This window comes from Vulpes vulpes, chromosome 1 (assembly GCF_048418805.1).
Source record: "Vulpes vulpes isolate BD-2025 chromosome 1, VulVul3, whole genome shotgun sequence".
NCBI classification, from domain to species: domain Eukaryota; kingdom Metazoa; phylum Chordata; class Mammalia; order Carnivora; family Canidae; genus Vulpes; species Vulpes vulpes.
Window position 1 is genome coordinate 60,934,721 of NC_132780.1, and position 16,183 is coordinate 60,950,903.

Below are 16,183 nucleotides of genomic sequence, written 5' to 3' on the forward strand. Positions count from 1 at the left end.
GTTCTTTCGAAGCTATTTCTAAGCATTTTACAGACAGCTAGAGTTTTGTTATGAATATTAGAAAAAAAAACTGTAGCAGTAGTCAAATAGTATGTATCAGTGAACTAATAAGCCTTTCCCCCATGCTTATATACTTCCCTTATAAAATATTTTATGTGATATTTAATTAAAAACAAAATAACTTAAAATTTGAAGGTAATTTAATTTTAATCATATTAAGGATCAACTGTAAAAATGTATCATGAGATCTTATGAATAATGCTATCAATAAAAAATAATGTAATCTGTTATATTTTAGACAAGTTTGCTATCAGAAAGAATTCCTACTCCAGTAAAAGGCTCGGATTCTGTTTCTTCGATAAGCCAGGAATCCCAAAACATGTAAGCACAGTTGGACTAAACTTATCTTTTTCTCTACATTTGCTGAAATAATTTAAAAATAAGAATGTAATTGAATAGTGTAGCAAAAATACACCTGAAACTATTATATCAAATGTTAATTAACTGGGATTGGAATAAAATCTGAAAAAAGGAATATATAGGAAGGTAACTGTATACATATAGGATTAAGAAAAATTACATTTAGGGGTGATGTTAGAGATTATGTCACATTTGTACCTTTAGTCTAGCATTATTTTTTATATGTGCTTTATCCTGTGTTTATATTTTGGGTTAAGAAATTGGATCTGTGTAATGTTTCCGAAAATGTGGAGAATTATCAACTACTAAATTTGGAAAGCTAACTAGGGAATTCCTGTAGTAATAAAGTGTTTTCAAATGCCAATGAAGTCTATTTATATTTAAATTATGATTTTTCAAAATGTGTGGGAATGGATTTTAATTATATTTGGCATTGGAAAATAATTTAAATCAATATTTACACAGTTTTTAATTTAGTTGTCTCCATGTGTTTTCACAAATACCAATAGGACATGGGATCAGATTAATAAGGGAAAAACAATATTTTAAAAAAATTAAGATCTGGTGATTTTTGTACCAGGATTCTCTTCTTAGTTGTTGGCATACTCTAAGCAGATAATAGAACTTTAAGGGATATTCTTAAGAAAAACTTAAATATCATTTCAGGTAGGCATGGTTTAAAGAAGTCCAACAAAAAGCCTTTTTCATTTCCTTAACAGTGTAATAGTTCAACAAATAGTTAATTCTCCTCTAAAAAATCAGCTGTAACTTTTTTCTGATAGTTGTCATGAATTTAAATATATTACCATTTGTGTGTGTGTGGGGAGGGAGGGGAGACAATTTCTGCAATTTTTGAGGTAATTTTTAGATCTATTTTTTCTTTTTTCTTTTTTTTTTTTAAGATTTTATTTATGTATTTGAGAGTGAGACAGAGCACACGGGAGGGCAGCAGAGGGAGAAGCGGACTTCCCGCTGAGCAGGGACCCTGAGGTGGCTGGATCCCAAGACCCTTAACCAGCTGAGCCACCCAGGCACCCCTAGATCTGTTTTCTTTGAGGTGTTTTGTGATTTGTTATTTTTCATTTTGCATGCATTCATTTTCTAATTCATTCAGCTGTATATTGGACCAAGTGCTTTGACTTTTGAGGATAACTGTATGCCTTAAGAGCTTATTGTGTAGTTTAGAATACAAATAAATACAACGTGGCAATATAGTATGATAAGTTTATATGATAGGGCTATGCTGGGTCCATTGAGAAAGCAACTTGTGGGGGAAATCTTTCCATAAGAAGTTGTTAAGCTAAGTTAAACAGAACAGTTGTTAACTGACTAAAAACTGAACATTATTTCAGATAGAAGAAATAGTATGGTCAATAGGCTTGAAGAGGGAACATGATTAATGTAGTTAATACACTTTACTCTCAATAATATTTTTAGATTCTGAAGTTAGAGTGTGAAGAAGCTAATAAATTACATGCCACTTATTCCCTCCTGAGTTGTGAACCAAGTAACAGTGATAAAGAAATAAAAAAATCAAAACACTGAATAACACAGGCCTCTTGAGATCTCAAGAATTAGATTTACCCTCCTGTCATAATTGGCAGTGGATGGCCATAGGCTTCCCTCTAAGGCATAGTTTACAAAGATCAAACTTAACGACATAGTAGAAGAAAGCAGAGTGTGTGCTTCCTACAGGTAGCTGGATCACAAACAAGTAGACTAAGAGAGAGGCATTACTTAGGCAGGCATGCTGAAGTCTTCCTCAGGTCTCTGGAGTCCTTTCTTCCAAGAGGAGGAGTAAGTGAGTAGGTGGTAGGTGGGGAGGGGCAAGCAGTGTGAAACTAGGGAATGTGCTCCATGTAGAATCTTGATTCTGGGGGAAAGAGGAGTTTCCCTCAATGCATGATAGTAATGTCTTAGAAGCAAAAGATTTAATAGAGTTTTTGATAATATAGAGTCAGAACTGTTGATTTCATTTTCATCATTGAAATTAAATTAGCTCATAGAGCTGAATGTCTTTTGTTCTTCTGTGTTAAGAAGTTGGCATGAGATAGACTTTATTTGTTCCTTTGTAATTTGGTAAAATTGAGTGTAAAACCATCTGGGTCAGTTAACTAGACTATCTTAATGCCAGTACATAGGAGATTACTTTTTTTTTTTAATTCCAGTATAATTAACATATAGTGAGTGTTATATTACTTTTAGGTATACAGTGTAGGGATTCAACAATTTCATAATACATATGTTTCTTATTGCTCATGGCGATAAGTATACTCTTAAACCCTTTTACCTATTTCACCTCTAACCCCACCTGCCTCCCCTCTGGTAACCATTTGTTTTTATTAAGAGTCTGCTTTTTGAATTGTCATTTTTTGTTGCTCTTGTTTTGTTTCTTAAATTCCACATATGTGTGCAATTACATGCTATTTGTCTTTTTCCAGCTGACATATTTCACTTAAGCATTATATTTTGTAGCTCCATCCATGTTATGCCAAGAGTGTGGTTTCATTCTCTTTTGTGGCTAAGTACTATTCCAGTGGAATTACTGGATCATGTGGTAGATCTATTCTTAATTTTTTGAGGAACCTCCATACCATTTTCCATAGTGGCTGCACCAGTTTGCACCAAAAGTGCACAGGGATTCCTTTTTCTCCACATCCTTGCCAATACTTGTTGTTTCTTATGTTTTTCATTTTAGCCATTAAGACAGGTGTGAGATGATATCCCCTTGTGGTTTTGAATTGCATTTCCCTGATGATTGATGTTGAACGTCTCATCGTGTGTCTGTTGGCCATTTGTGTGTCTTCTTTTATGTCTAGTCTTGTCATCTAATGCCCATTTTTTAACTGGAATATTTTGGGAGGGGGTTTATTGAGTTGTATAAATTCTTACATATTTTGAACACTAGCCCTTTATCAGATATATTATTTGCAAATATCTTCTCCCATTCCTGATACCTTTCTTGAATAAGTGAATAAATTAATAACACTTCTCCTACCTCTAGACACTAGTTTCTAAATAATGACACCAACAGTAAGACTAAGACTGAAATGATAAAGGTAAAATTAGGTTGCTAAAATTCATATTTTTGAGCCTCTGATAGACTAATGTTAGGTATTTTGAGCTTTTATTTTCTGATAGCATATGTTAAAAATCCCCCCCCCCCTTCCATTTATTGATGCTTTACTATACTACAGAGAAGATAGAAGTTTTTATGTAGTCATCATAGGGGTTTGGTGTCTTTTAAATCTAGACCTAAAATTGTAGCCCCAACTGAAATTTCTACCATGCTGGTTTGGTTGATTAATAGTGATGACAAACCATGTGGGATCATCATTAGGGTGACCAAAGAGAAGAATATAATCAGAGGGAAAACAGTGTGCCCAATCTGCCCCAATCATGAAGGAGCCTTTAGAAAACTAGAGGATAAAGTTGGGGGTCAGGAGGAGTCTTTGACCAGTTCTCATAAGCTAACAAAACTGTGTACTTGTTGCCAATACCCTTATCCCAGCACCAATAAACAAATTTAATGGCTTGGATTTTCCATTTTGAAACAGTGTCTTTTCTATAATTGAAACAATTAAATGCTGAGATCATGGCAGAGAAGATAAACTAAATTATGTCAATTCTGTATAATTTTTCAGAATTGTGGGATGCAACCTGTAAGGTTTTTTGCCTGTGTTGTTTTATTTTGGGGGATGGGAATCAAGGTAGACTTTAAAATGCACTTTCTTTAATGGCTAATTTTTTTTTTAAGATTTTATTTATTTATTCATGAGAGACACACACAGAGAGAGAGGCAGAGACACAGACAGAGGGAGAAGCAGTTTCCACGCAGGGAGCCCCCATGTGTGGGACTTGATCCTGGGACTCTGGGATTATGCCCTGAGCCAAAGCAGACGCTCAACCACTGGGCCACCCATGTGTTCCAGTGGCTAATGGCTATTCAGGTTTTTTATTTGTGTTTGAGAGACTTGATTATATTTTCTAAAAAGACTACATTTTTCAATCTAAACATTTTTTTGTTAATGTGTTCAAAATATTCTTTATGATTAAACATTACTTATAATTATTTTTTGTGTCTTAGTATTTTTTTTGGCCCTTTTCCCTATTTAGCTACTTTTTTGCATTAGTTTATGCAAAGACCAGGTTTTGGATTTGCTAATGCTCTTTTCATCTTTCTCTCTCTCCTTTTCATCTTTTCTCCTTCCCTAGCTTCTGTAGTACAAGAAAGTAAGTGAAAAGGGGAATGAGGGCAGCCCAGGTGGCTCAACGGTTTAGTGCCGCCTTCAGCCGGGGTGGGATCCTGGAGCCCTGGGATCGAGTCCCACGTCGGGCTCCCTGCGTAGAGCCTGCTTCTCCCTCTGCCTGTGGCTCTGCCTCTTACTCTCTCTCTCTGTCTTTCATGCATAAGTAAATAAAATCTTAAAAAAAAGGTGGGGGGAATGAGAATGGATATCGAGAGAAGCAAACTATATCAGCCATACTAATTTTAATATATTTTGATATGTAGCACTTTCATATTAAGCTCTTTTAAATATTTTAAGAGCTTCCTATTTGGATTTTACTCTTTAATCCATGAATTATTTGCAATACACTCATTTAAAACAGTTACTTTTGCTATTATCTTTTTATAAAACTGTTGACTTATAATTAATTTATATTTTTAGAGAATCTGGATTGCATTATATATATCCTTTTATGTTGGTTGAGATTTGTGATGTATTATAGGGTCATTTAAACCCCAAATCTCTCTTTGCTTGAAAAACCTTATTTTATGTTCTTTATTGGAAGGACCTAATTTTTCTTTTCAGTCAGTTATTAAATTTGTAGACATTTATTATTTTTGCCATTTGTTAAAACTTATAGTCCATTCTTTCTCATAGTCTCACCCCCCCCCCCCCCGATAAAGTATATTTTTAAGTTTCCAAATAGTATTCCTTTGTTTTTTAAGGGTTTGAAGAGCATTTAACTGATATTCCCGCTATATCTGAAAATGACTATTTTTCCCCCAGCCCACAAACCCACCCTTCAATGTGGTATTTGTTCTTTCTATCCATCCACTCCCCCACCCTCTCTCTCACCCTCCCCCCCCCCCTCTTTTTTTTAAAGATTTTATTGAGAGAGAGAGAGAGAAGACAGAGGGAGAGGGAGAGGGAACCCAAGCCGACTTATGTTGAGCAGAGTCCAATGCAGGGCTTTATCCCATGACCCTGACATGACCCTAGCTGAAAACAAGAGTCTGGTGCTTAACTGACTGAATCACCCAGGCTCAGTGGTTGTTGATAGTTTCACTTATCATAAGTAGTAGTTGATAGTTTATCTGGGGATAAAAGTTTTGCTAGATAATTATTTCTCATTAGTGCTTGAAGCTATTATTCCATTTTCTTCTGGAATAAATAGTAACTGACAAATCTGTTAGTATAATCACCTTTCTCTTATAGGTCATATCCTTTCTCACAGCTTATAATTTAGCTGTGATATCTTTCCTTAAATCTAGAAAATTCTTATTATCTTTTTAAATATTCCTTTAATTCTCTTTTACTGCTTTTATTTGATATATGTTGAGACTTTTCAGTCTGTGCTCCATGTCTCATTTGTTAAACATTAATTTTTTTTACCTTTCTTCTATCCAGTAATTCTTTGTGTTTAATTGACTGTGTTTTTTTATTTCCAAATTTCCAGTGTTTCTTTTAAAAAAAAGTACCTGTTTTTATTTTCCTTTTGCTTTTTTACTTCAGTTTTAATAGAAAAATTTTAAAAATCTTCCTTTGAATATCATAAATTTATTTTAGTCATTAATTCTGGAAATTATTTCAGCTGGAATAGATTGATTTGATAAGTGTTGATTCTGCTAGCTCTTAACTTTAGATATCTTTTAAAGTTTGGGAGTTCATTTTTGAGAGTCTTTTTGTTTGTTTGCTTCTTTCCCTACTTTTCTCACTCTTCCCTTACTGTTTCTCCCTATTTATGTTTTTATGTTCATTTCTCCCTGCTCAGTTTTATTGTTTTTCTCTTTTATGGTTGTGTTTTAAATAAATATTGTCTTGGCATTTTGAGGCTCCTGTCAGTAATGATGTAGATATCATCACAGATAGAACTGAAGAACTAGAAAATAAATTGATAATGTACTCATTTCAAGACATGAGGATCTGTGTCTTCCTGTACCCCTAGCCTTGTGGCTTGTCAAAGCCCTACTTTTAGAGACTGTTATACATATATAAGTATTTTGTTAAATGTAATTTTTTTAATATATAAATTTTATTTTAATTCAGCTAAATGTATATTATTTTTATTAGTCTTGCTCAGACCTAGGTCTTAAGCAGTGAGCCTAGCACTGGTCTGTGTCTCATATGTAATTCTGTTAGTCATTTGTACCCTACTGAAACTAAATTTGGTTTCATTGCCTGCATTTGCCTTAAAAGTAGAGCCCATTTCTTTGTGTTTCTGTTCTCTGTCTATGGTAGAATTTGTTATTTAAACATGGTTATATCTTTGGCCATTGCTTTGTGATTGGTATAGAGGGATATATGTTTCAAAACCTGTACTAATAGTTCTTTTTTTGATCCAGAAAAGTCCTGGATTTCAAATTTCTTTACAATCATTTCCAAAACAGATTTCTGTGACTTCCTTAGGGAGAAAATGCGCACTTCTACATATTCACAGTTTCACTATATGTGTAGATACTGATTTTTGGCATAATTTTATATCTAAAGTTTCTTTCCAGACAGGAGCATCCAGTTAGGTAGTACATTTTCTACTTTTGGTACTTCTGAATGAAGTGCTTATCTACATATGATTCCATATTTCTAGTTCTGACTTTCCTATTAACTGTGTCTTCTGAATGTTTCAGATTTTTTCTCTGGAGAATATTATTGGCCTTCCTTTAAAAAAGTGTTTTGAGGAAAGAAATATTCTCCAAAAGTGAAATTAAAAACCTATGAAAATAAAGATATTGTGCCTGATATCCTTTAGAATGTTGGAAGATAAATACTCTGTAGTGAAAAGAAAGTATAGAAATAATGGAGAGTTGGGACTTGGAGACTCCAGGCCCAGCAGAATTATAGTAGGAGAAGAGAATGAAATTAAAGCACAGATGAGAGAACCTAGATGTAATAAAAAATGCTGATACCCGTAGTTAATATTTGATTAAAGTGAAAGAAACTTACTGAGATAGAAAATATAATAAAAACTCACTATCAAGGAAACGATACTTTTAATCTTATTTTTTAAACTGAATATTTTGCAATCAGTGTGTCCTCTATAAGTTTATCACCAGTATTAAGCTGTAATATTTTCTTTTCAGTTTTGAGTGTAATAAAGGAATGAATACTTTTCTTTTACCTGTTTCAGTATGGCTTGGGAAGAGAATTTGTTAGATGATTTACTAAATTTTGCTGCCACTCCCAAAGGACTACTATTTCTTCAAAGAACAGGTGCCATCAACGAATGTGTGACATTTATGTTCAACCGATATGCAAAAAAATTACAGGTATGAGTTACCATCTGCTGCAGGCAAAAAGAATTTTTGTTGCTGTAAAAGCTATAAAGAACATTATTCTGTCTTCTCTGTGTGAAGAGGTTATTAAACTTCAATTAAAAAACCATATAGCATTGTAATATTTAACTTGTTATTTTTTCAGGAAAGCATTAGAGTTGATGTTGCTATCTATGGATATGTTTACAGGATGGGAAGTAACCAGATGGAATTGAAAAATATAGTTAACCATCCAGATGTGTTATAAGTATAAGAAACATCTGGTTATACTAAAACTGGGTGGAATTTTAGGAAGGGGAGAAACCTCATCGGGTGTAAATGTTAATAAAAATTTAGTCCTCTCATTTGAAAAACCTACTTGCCGAGGGATTTTACTAATACTATTAAGTAAAATGTACAGTATAATTTAGCCTTTTCTCAGAAGTTCAGTGAAGTGTATTCAGCTTTTTGCTGTGATAGTATAAACATCTCTGAACTTGGCTTTATAGGATCATATGTATGCTTTTAAACGTGTCTTCTTTGTTTCTGCCAGCTGTTGTATATTGATGTTACCAGGTTACCAGGTTGTAAATACCATTTTATTTGTTCTTCAGTTCTAATTTCCTACTTTTACCTAACCCTCTGAATAACTGAGAGTTTTTGGCTGTGAAGAGTAAGTAGTGTATGTGGGAGGGCTCCGACCATCTCTTCATAAAAAAAAACAACAACATATGAACATTAGTTCATGGATTTATGATAATTAGGTTTGTATGTGCAGATGTGTTTTTATTATTCTGGTTTAAATGGACCTCAAGTATAGAGAAATTATTCACATGCCTCACTTTATGGCATACTGTCCTCATCTGTCCATGTGAGATGTCTGTCTTGATTAATTTTATTCCGATGTCATTTCTGACTCACAGTTCCATTTTATCCTACATGCACCCTCTACTCCAGGCTTCCATACTAATGTGTTTAATATGTGTAATATACCTGGGCATGTCTATTTCTTGTTGAATATTGTATTCGCCTATTTGGGCTGTTAAAATTCCATAAATTGAGTGGTTTATAAACAGCAGAAATTTATTGCTCACAGTTCTGGAGGCTGGAAGTCCATGATCAAGATGCCACAGTGGTCAGGTATGAGGTCCCTCTTCTGGTCATAGATGTTTCCTGTCCTCACATGGATAAGAGTTAGGGAGCTCTCTGGGATCTTTTTGTAAGAGTACTGATCCGGTTCATGAGGACTCTCCACCTCATGATCTAATCAAAGTCCCACTTACTACATCACCTTTGGCGGTCAGGATTCCAACATGTGAGTTTTGAGGGACACAAACATTCGGACTATATTAAATATTGAAGTTTCTCAGGGGTTTTAAGTTTACATAAATGAATTTGTCATTTTAATTTGAATTTCTCTGCTGGTGAGTTTGAATCTCCTTGTGTCCTTAGTTAACCATTTGTGTTTTTATTTTTATTTTTTTTTTACATATTTGAAAATATTCAAGTAATTCAAAGAAATTTTTTTTCTCATCAAATGCTCGAGACAATGCATACACAACTTTTAATATTGTGTTGATATACCTAGGAGTAGATACCATTGTTTAACATTTATGAATGTAAACAAAAATCTAGTCTTCCTTTATACCAGCCTGGTGATTATAATAGAAGATTCTGTTCCCTAAATCTCAGTAACTCACAACCTTATAATATTATACAATACTTTAATGGTGCTTTATGCTATTCAGGACATTTTTTTGAAAATTTAGATTCTCTGGTATCTTGTAAGAAAACCAGTAGGCCATTTCCTTTATTTTGCTGAAGAGAAAGTAGAGACCCCAGCTTGTTAAGTGATCTGTGAATGCTCACACACCTAGTTACTGAAAGCAGTAAGACTAAAGCTCAGATTTGTCTTTAACAGTGTTAATGAAGGCTAAGTCTCCCTTTAGTAAAGCATCTCTTCTCTTCAGAGAAGTTACTCTGAAGTTTTTCTTTGCCTCTTCCTTTTCAGTACTTACTGTGAATTTGTGAGGCCCCTTGGCTGCTAGTATTTAAATCAGCTGGGTCAATGGGGATGATTGAAATACTGTGTTTTCTCAATTATTATGGAGGAGGGCAAGCGGGAAAACGACATTCATATTTCAGGATCCCTGTGTCATCTAACTACAGAACTGATGTTGGTAAATTAAGGAAGGTGGAAGATACGAGTAATAAATTGGAAAAGGAAGGCAAACTTATGAAGACATTAATAGCAGAAAATTGAAGAAATCTAATTCTTTCTCATGGTCTTTTAGTTACTTTTTACTTTTTTTGCCCTCAAAACTGAATGTACAGTTTATATTTTAAAAATTTGATCAAAAAAATTTTGATCAAAACAGATCCTTTTAACAAAATGTTGAAAAAATATAAATTGTGAATGGCTACTTAGCTTTGTTTAGAAGTCAACCATTTTATTAGCCAGCCTGGTCATAACTAAGATCTGAAAAGGAGGAGGTTTTTTTACGTCTATTATTTCCATATTGTTTTCTGCCAAGAGTGATACTTCTATACTTTGCCATGAATCTTTGTGACATAATAAATTATCCAAGGTCTTCTACAACATTGTTTAGAAACCTGTGTGTTAATGAGAAGATTCTGTGTGTGTGTGTGTGTGTGTGTAATATATATATAGTTACCTTAGGGAAAAAATACCACATTTCCTCTAAAAATGATTACCATTGAGAAGATATTATTTTTTAAAGTTTTTTATTATTTACAAGTATAGTTCAACTGACAATCGATACAGATTTATTTTTGAGGAAATTTAACCTAAGGAATAAAAAAATAGAATTTAAAGTTGGAAGGCATGTTAATCTTCATCTGGTCAAAGTTCCTTCTATTATGTATGAAGAGACTTAGATCTAAAAAGAGAAGTGACTTGTTCGAGGTAAAAAAAGTACTTAATTTTAAGGCTGGGGCCAGAACCTGTATCTGAAATAAGATAGTCAAAAATATTAATTCATGATAGAGTGTCTGAGTTTGTTTTGCTGCTCATTATCTTTACCTGAAAGAATGTTTAGTATTCTCATAGGAAGAATCAGTAACTCTACATGTAACATGTAAATGAAATATTAGCATTTTATATTTTCCTGTTTTTCATCGTTCCTTCTTTACTTATGTTGCTAGATCAGCAGGCATAAAAAGTTTGGCTATGGAGTTTTGGTAACCCAAGTGGCCTCAACAGCAGCAGGTGCAATAGCACTACAAAGTTCAGGTAAGTTTTTCCTTTTAATTAGAATTCTAATAATCTTAAATAAAATGAGCAAACCAATAGAAAATTTAACTGGCACAACCAGCTCTCAGATTTACTCCAAAGTTCTTTTTCCCAAGTTAGGCCTTAGGTAAGGGAAAGTTATGGGATTTCCTTTATCTTTTCTCTTCCATGATATTGCAATGGATTTTTTCCCCCTTGAAAATATATGTGTACACACACACACAGCCTTGTTCTCTTTTTTGAGAATAATGGAATATAATGAAATAAACTGAGACGTACGTGATGCTTTAGGGAGTTGTCTTCATCTTATAAATCAAAAAAGATACCCTCTAAGTACAGTTCAATCTTTTAGGATTTCTTTTTTCTTTTCTTTTCTTTTCTTTTCTTTTCTTTTCTTTTCTTTTCTTTTCTTTTCTTTTCTTTCCTTTTCCTTTTCCTTTTCCTTTTTCTTTTTCTTTTTCTTTCTTTTTCTTTTTCTTTTTTTTTTTGAATCTTATAGGATTTCTTAATGCTCAGTTTTAGTGACCTGAATATACTTCAAGATTTACAACCCCAATAGTTACTATACACACATACATACCATTTCCTTATTTCTCTTCTTCCTCTTTTGCTTTTTGAACGCTTTCTTCTCACCACTTAGCTTTGACCACTGTCTTTGCAGTCAGCGTGTATTATCTACTGTGGATTAGATTTTTAAGAAGTTTAAACATTGCTAACTTAATATATCTTAAGGTTATCTGAACCCTGAACCGGAGACAAAACATACCTCTAATAGAGATGCTATGGTTATGTTTTTCAAAGCTTAGGGTTGATGAATTATAACTTCACTGATCAAGACTGATTCTCTCTTTAATGAAAATATTTTACTATAATGTATCTTCAAAACTTTTTGGCTAATTTTGAGTACTTGTATTATGAAACATATTTCTTTAGCAGAAGTTGTCCTAAACTGAACCACTTATTTTTTTCTTTTTAGCATAAAATCTAACATTGCCATACTCAGGGGCACATTATTAGAAACATTTGGAGACTAGATTTAATCTCAGATTTACTTGTTGGTCAAGTCATTAAACTTCAAAGCCTCATAGTATTAAGTTTCTCATGAGAGGATTAAATGCAATATTTTTATAGACAATGGAAGGAAGACCAACACTGCTTGAGTTCCTATGATATCTTAGGGTACTATATTAGTAACTTTACATATATCATCCCATTTATACTTCATGGCAACCCTTGAATATAGTACTATTTCAGTTTTCAAAAGGGAGAACTGGTGCTCTAAGAAGTCAAGGGATTTGTACAAGGACATATAACTACTGAGCTGGCAGGTTTATAATTTTAACCCTGATATTCTTGATTTCAAAGCCTGCATTTTTTCTCTTACACCAGAGAAAACTTTCTGCTCTACTGTTATTAAGAACTTACTGATTTTATGATTAGATGTTCTGTTTTACACTTTTTTAAAAATGTAATTTGATTCTTCATAAAAGAAGATAATGGTCAGCCTTAATAATCATTTTCATTTAGATATATAGTATCTGACTCACGAGACTTTAAACTGTATTGAGCCAAAAGTTGTGTGAAATGAATTGTCTTAAGTATAAGAATTATAAAAAAAGTTATATTAGAATAAGGAACACACACTCTTTAAGTGCATACCCTCCTTCCTGATATCTCCTACACATGCACACACCCACAAGCACACACATGCATGCACATATATACCACCTTTCAGCTGCCTTTCATTGTTGGCCCATTTGCAGAGTAAAGTGTAAACCTTTTTTTTTTTTTTTTTTTTCCAGAAAAACATACTCAGAAGTTGTTGGCCAGGGAATAAATACTAAGACTCAAAATTCAGTTCTCCAGGGAAATAGTGTCTTAGAATTTAATCATACAGTTTTATGACAGGGAGGTATCATGAAGGAATAATGATCTACAGGAGATATAATTTCTATCAAGGTTAGAGGTTATTTCTATCAGGTCAAGTATGCAGACACATACTTATATCGTGTCTTTTGTCACTGTGGACTAATTTTGTCAGAGGGATAATTATGTCTCTTCCATAATCCCCAGAAAAAGTATACTGTAAATATGATGTAAAATAATTCTCCTTAGGATTTATTAATGCACTTATAACTGAACTATGGGCCAATCTGGAATGTGGAAGAGATGATGTTAGAGTAACTCATCCCAGATCTACTCCAGTGGATCCTATTGACCGGAGCTGTCAGAAGGTAAGGAATGCTTTGAGTATCTCTCTCAGAAGTTCATCCAGGGACGCCTGGGTGGCTCAGCAGTTGAGCGTCTGTCTTTGGATCAGGGCATGATCCTGGGATCCTGGATCAAGTCCCACATTGTGCTCCCTATGGGGAGCCTGCTTCTCCCTCTGCCTATGTCTCTTGCCTCTCACTCTGTGTCTCTCATGAATAAATAAATAAAATCTTAAAAATAAATAAATTAATTAAATTTAAAAAAAGAAATTACTTCATCCAGACTTTATCTGTATATAGTTGCAACCAGCAGCTTTTCCTAAGTTTCTCTTCTCTCCTTTATTTCATTTCTACATTTTTTATTTTTCCAAAACCAGTGGCCAGCACTACCAGTGTTCCATGAGAATTGCATTTTGCAAGAATATTTTCCTTTCACAATATTTTTACTGTAATTTTTCTCTTAATATAGAGTAACACACAGTAGACTTACTATGAAAAAACATCCCTCCCCCCTCTAAAACTCTAAATCAAAAGCCAGGGGACCAAAGGGGGGAAAAATATATATATGGAAGCTTTTTGCCCTTGGATTTAAATTTAGTATAAAATTATCAGGATGGGCAGCTCCGGTGGCGCAGCAGTTTAGCGCCGCCTGCAGCCCAGGGCGTGATCCTGGAGACCCTGGATCGAGTCCCACATCAGGCTCTCTGTATGATGCCTGCTTCTCCCTCTGCCTGTGTCTCTGCCTCTCTCTCTGTCTCTATGAATAAATAAATAAAATCTTTAAAAAAAAAAGTTATCGGGATTATTTGAGGAGCAGTGGGCAGAGATAAGATGCTATCATTTAGAGTAATGTGCCAAAGAAAGAAAAATTCCGAAGTACTTCTTTAAGTACTTTATTATAACTCAGTGGCTTTTATGTATTTGACATATTTCCCAAATTTCACTAAAGTTAAATGATACAGTGATTCCTGACTTTGGCTTTATGGCAGCCTGGGATAGTTTCAAAGGATGTCATAAAATCTTAAAAAATGAAATTCTGCTTTCTATGATGGTAGACTAGTTCCCTCCAGTAGAAAACACAAACTCTGGAAAAACACTTATAAAACCAACTTGTTAAAAACACTGGAATGGCTAAAAAGAGACAAAAAAATGGAAGGCAGTCAGTATGCATACGAAGATTGGTATTGCTTGAGATTCTGGATTTAACAGACTTTTGCCTGAGGGCAAGTACCAGTTGGTGCTCCACAGACAAATACCCATACTCTAACAACATTGAAAAAGCAGAAAAGTTTCAGGGCTACACAGGAGCTGGAAGATGAAAGAAGATCTCTGAAAAGATGTACTTAGGGGACACTTAAACTCTTTGTGTACACTATGCCAATATAAGACCCTCCCCTGAACTTGGACTGAACAAATGTCAGATGCTCTTTACCTCTTTACCACAGAGGTCAGAGTTTAGAGTTTGAATTTGACATGATAGCTATTAAAGTCAGCATTGGGGATGATATCTTTTACAATATATTGGACGTAATCCATAATTACTATACATATGAAGAATAAGATGTGATTTGAACAGAAAAAGGCAACTATTAGATGAGATTGAAATGATGAAGAAATTGGAATAATCTATAAGAATTTTGAAGGAGTTTTTATAACTAGAATGCAAAGGAAAATATGCTTGTAATGAATGAACAAATTGGAAGTTGTAGTAGAGAAATAGAAACCGCATAAAAGAACTAGATAGAAATTCTAGAACTAAAAACTTTATCTGAAATAATTTTCTAGATGAGTTTAGCAGAATATTTAAATATGACAGAACAACAAGTCATGAAATTGAGATAGATCAGTAGAAATTATATAATCTGAAGAGCAGAGAGAAACTAGAGAGTACTTCTATGATTTGTGAGACCTTATCAAAAGCTTTAATATGTTCGATTAGTATATCAGAAATAGAAGAAAAAGAGAATGGGACAGAAAGATACTGAACAAAAGCTAAATTTCCAAATATCTTGGAAAATGTAAATTTATAGATGAAGAAACTTAGTGAATCCCAAAGAAGACTATGCAAAGAATGCAAATACAAAGGAAACTGCAGCGAAACTCATTATAGACATAAAAACTGCTGAAACCTAAAGATAAGGAAAAGAATCATGAAAGAAGCCATATAAAATCACACATACAGGGGAACAGCAGAAAAGTTTGCTGATGTCTCATTGGAAACTATGCAGGCCAGAAGAGAATAGAACATCTTTCATGTGCCAAAAGGGGGAAGCCCAGTCAACCTAGAATTCTGTATCTAGCAAAAATAACCAAAGATAAAAGTGCAATAAACCTTAAAGTCTAAGAAAATATTTTACAGCAGACCTGCATTTTATTTAACACTAAAGGAATTTCTTCAGCTTGAAGGACAATGATACCAGATGGGTATTTGGATTTTCAGACTGAAAAGAAATTGCAAGAGGTGAGTGAGTATAAAAGTCTGTTGGGGTACCTAGGTGGCTCAGTCTGTTAAGCGTCCAGCTCTTGATTTTGGCTCAGGTCATGATCTCAGGTATATGAAATTGAGCCTTGTGTTAGGCTTGTGCTTAGTGCAGATACTGCTTGAGATTCTGTGTCTTGCTATCCCTTTGCCCTTACCACTTGCTCAGGAGTGCTCATGTGCTCTCTCTCTCTCTCTCTTAAATAAATAAATAAATAAAATCTTTAAGAAAACCCTGTTGTTTTTCTCTTAATATCTTGTAAATACGTAAGACTCTTTATTTATTTATTTTAAAGATTTTATTTATTCATGAGAGACACAGAGAAAGAGAGGCAGAGACACAG

The 16,183-nt window shown here is 33.8% G+C and overlaps 1 protein-coding gene across 2 annotated transcripts in view; it reads left to right on the forward strand.

The window, feature by feature from the left end:
• TBC1D32 (TBC1 domain family member 32) overlaps positions 1–16,183 on the forward strand; it is a 206,466-nt gene that overhangs the window by 71,490 nt on the left and 118,793 nt on the right. For both annotated transcript variants that reach the window (XM_072765188.1, XM_072765193.1), the window contains 4 exons: positions 299–381; positions 7,774–7,912; positions 11,063–11,150; positions 13,266–13,384. In XM_072765188.1, the coding sequence (XP_072621289.1) occupies positions 299–381; positions 7,774–7,912; positions 11,063–11,150; positions 13,266–13,384 (429 nt within the window). The remainder of the gene's footprint in view (positions 1–298; positions 382–7,773; positions 7,913–11,062; positions 11,151–13,265; positions 13,385–16,183) is intronic.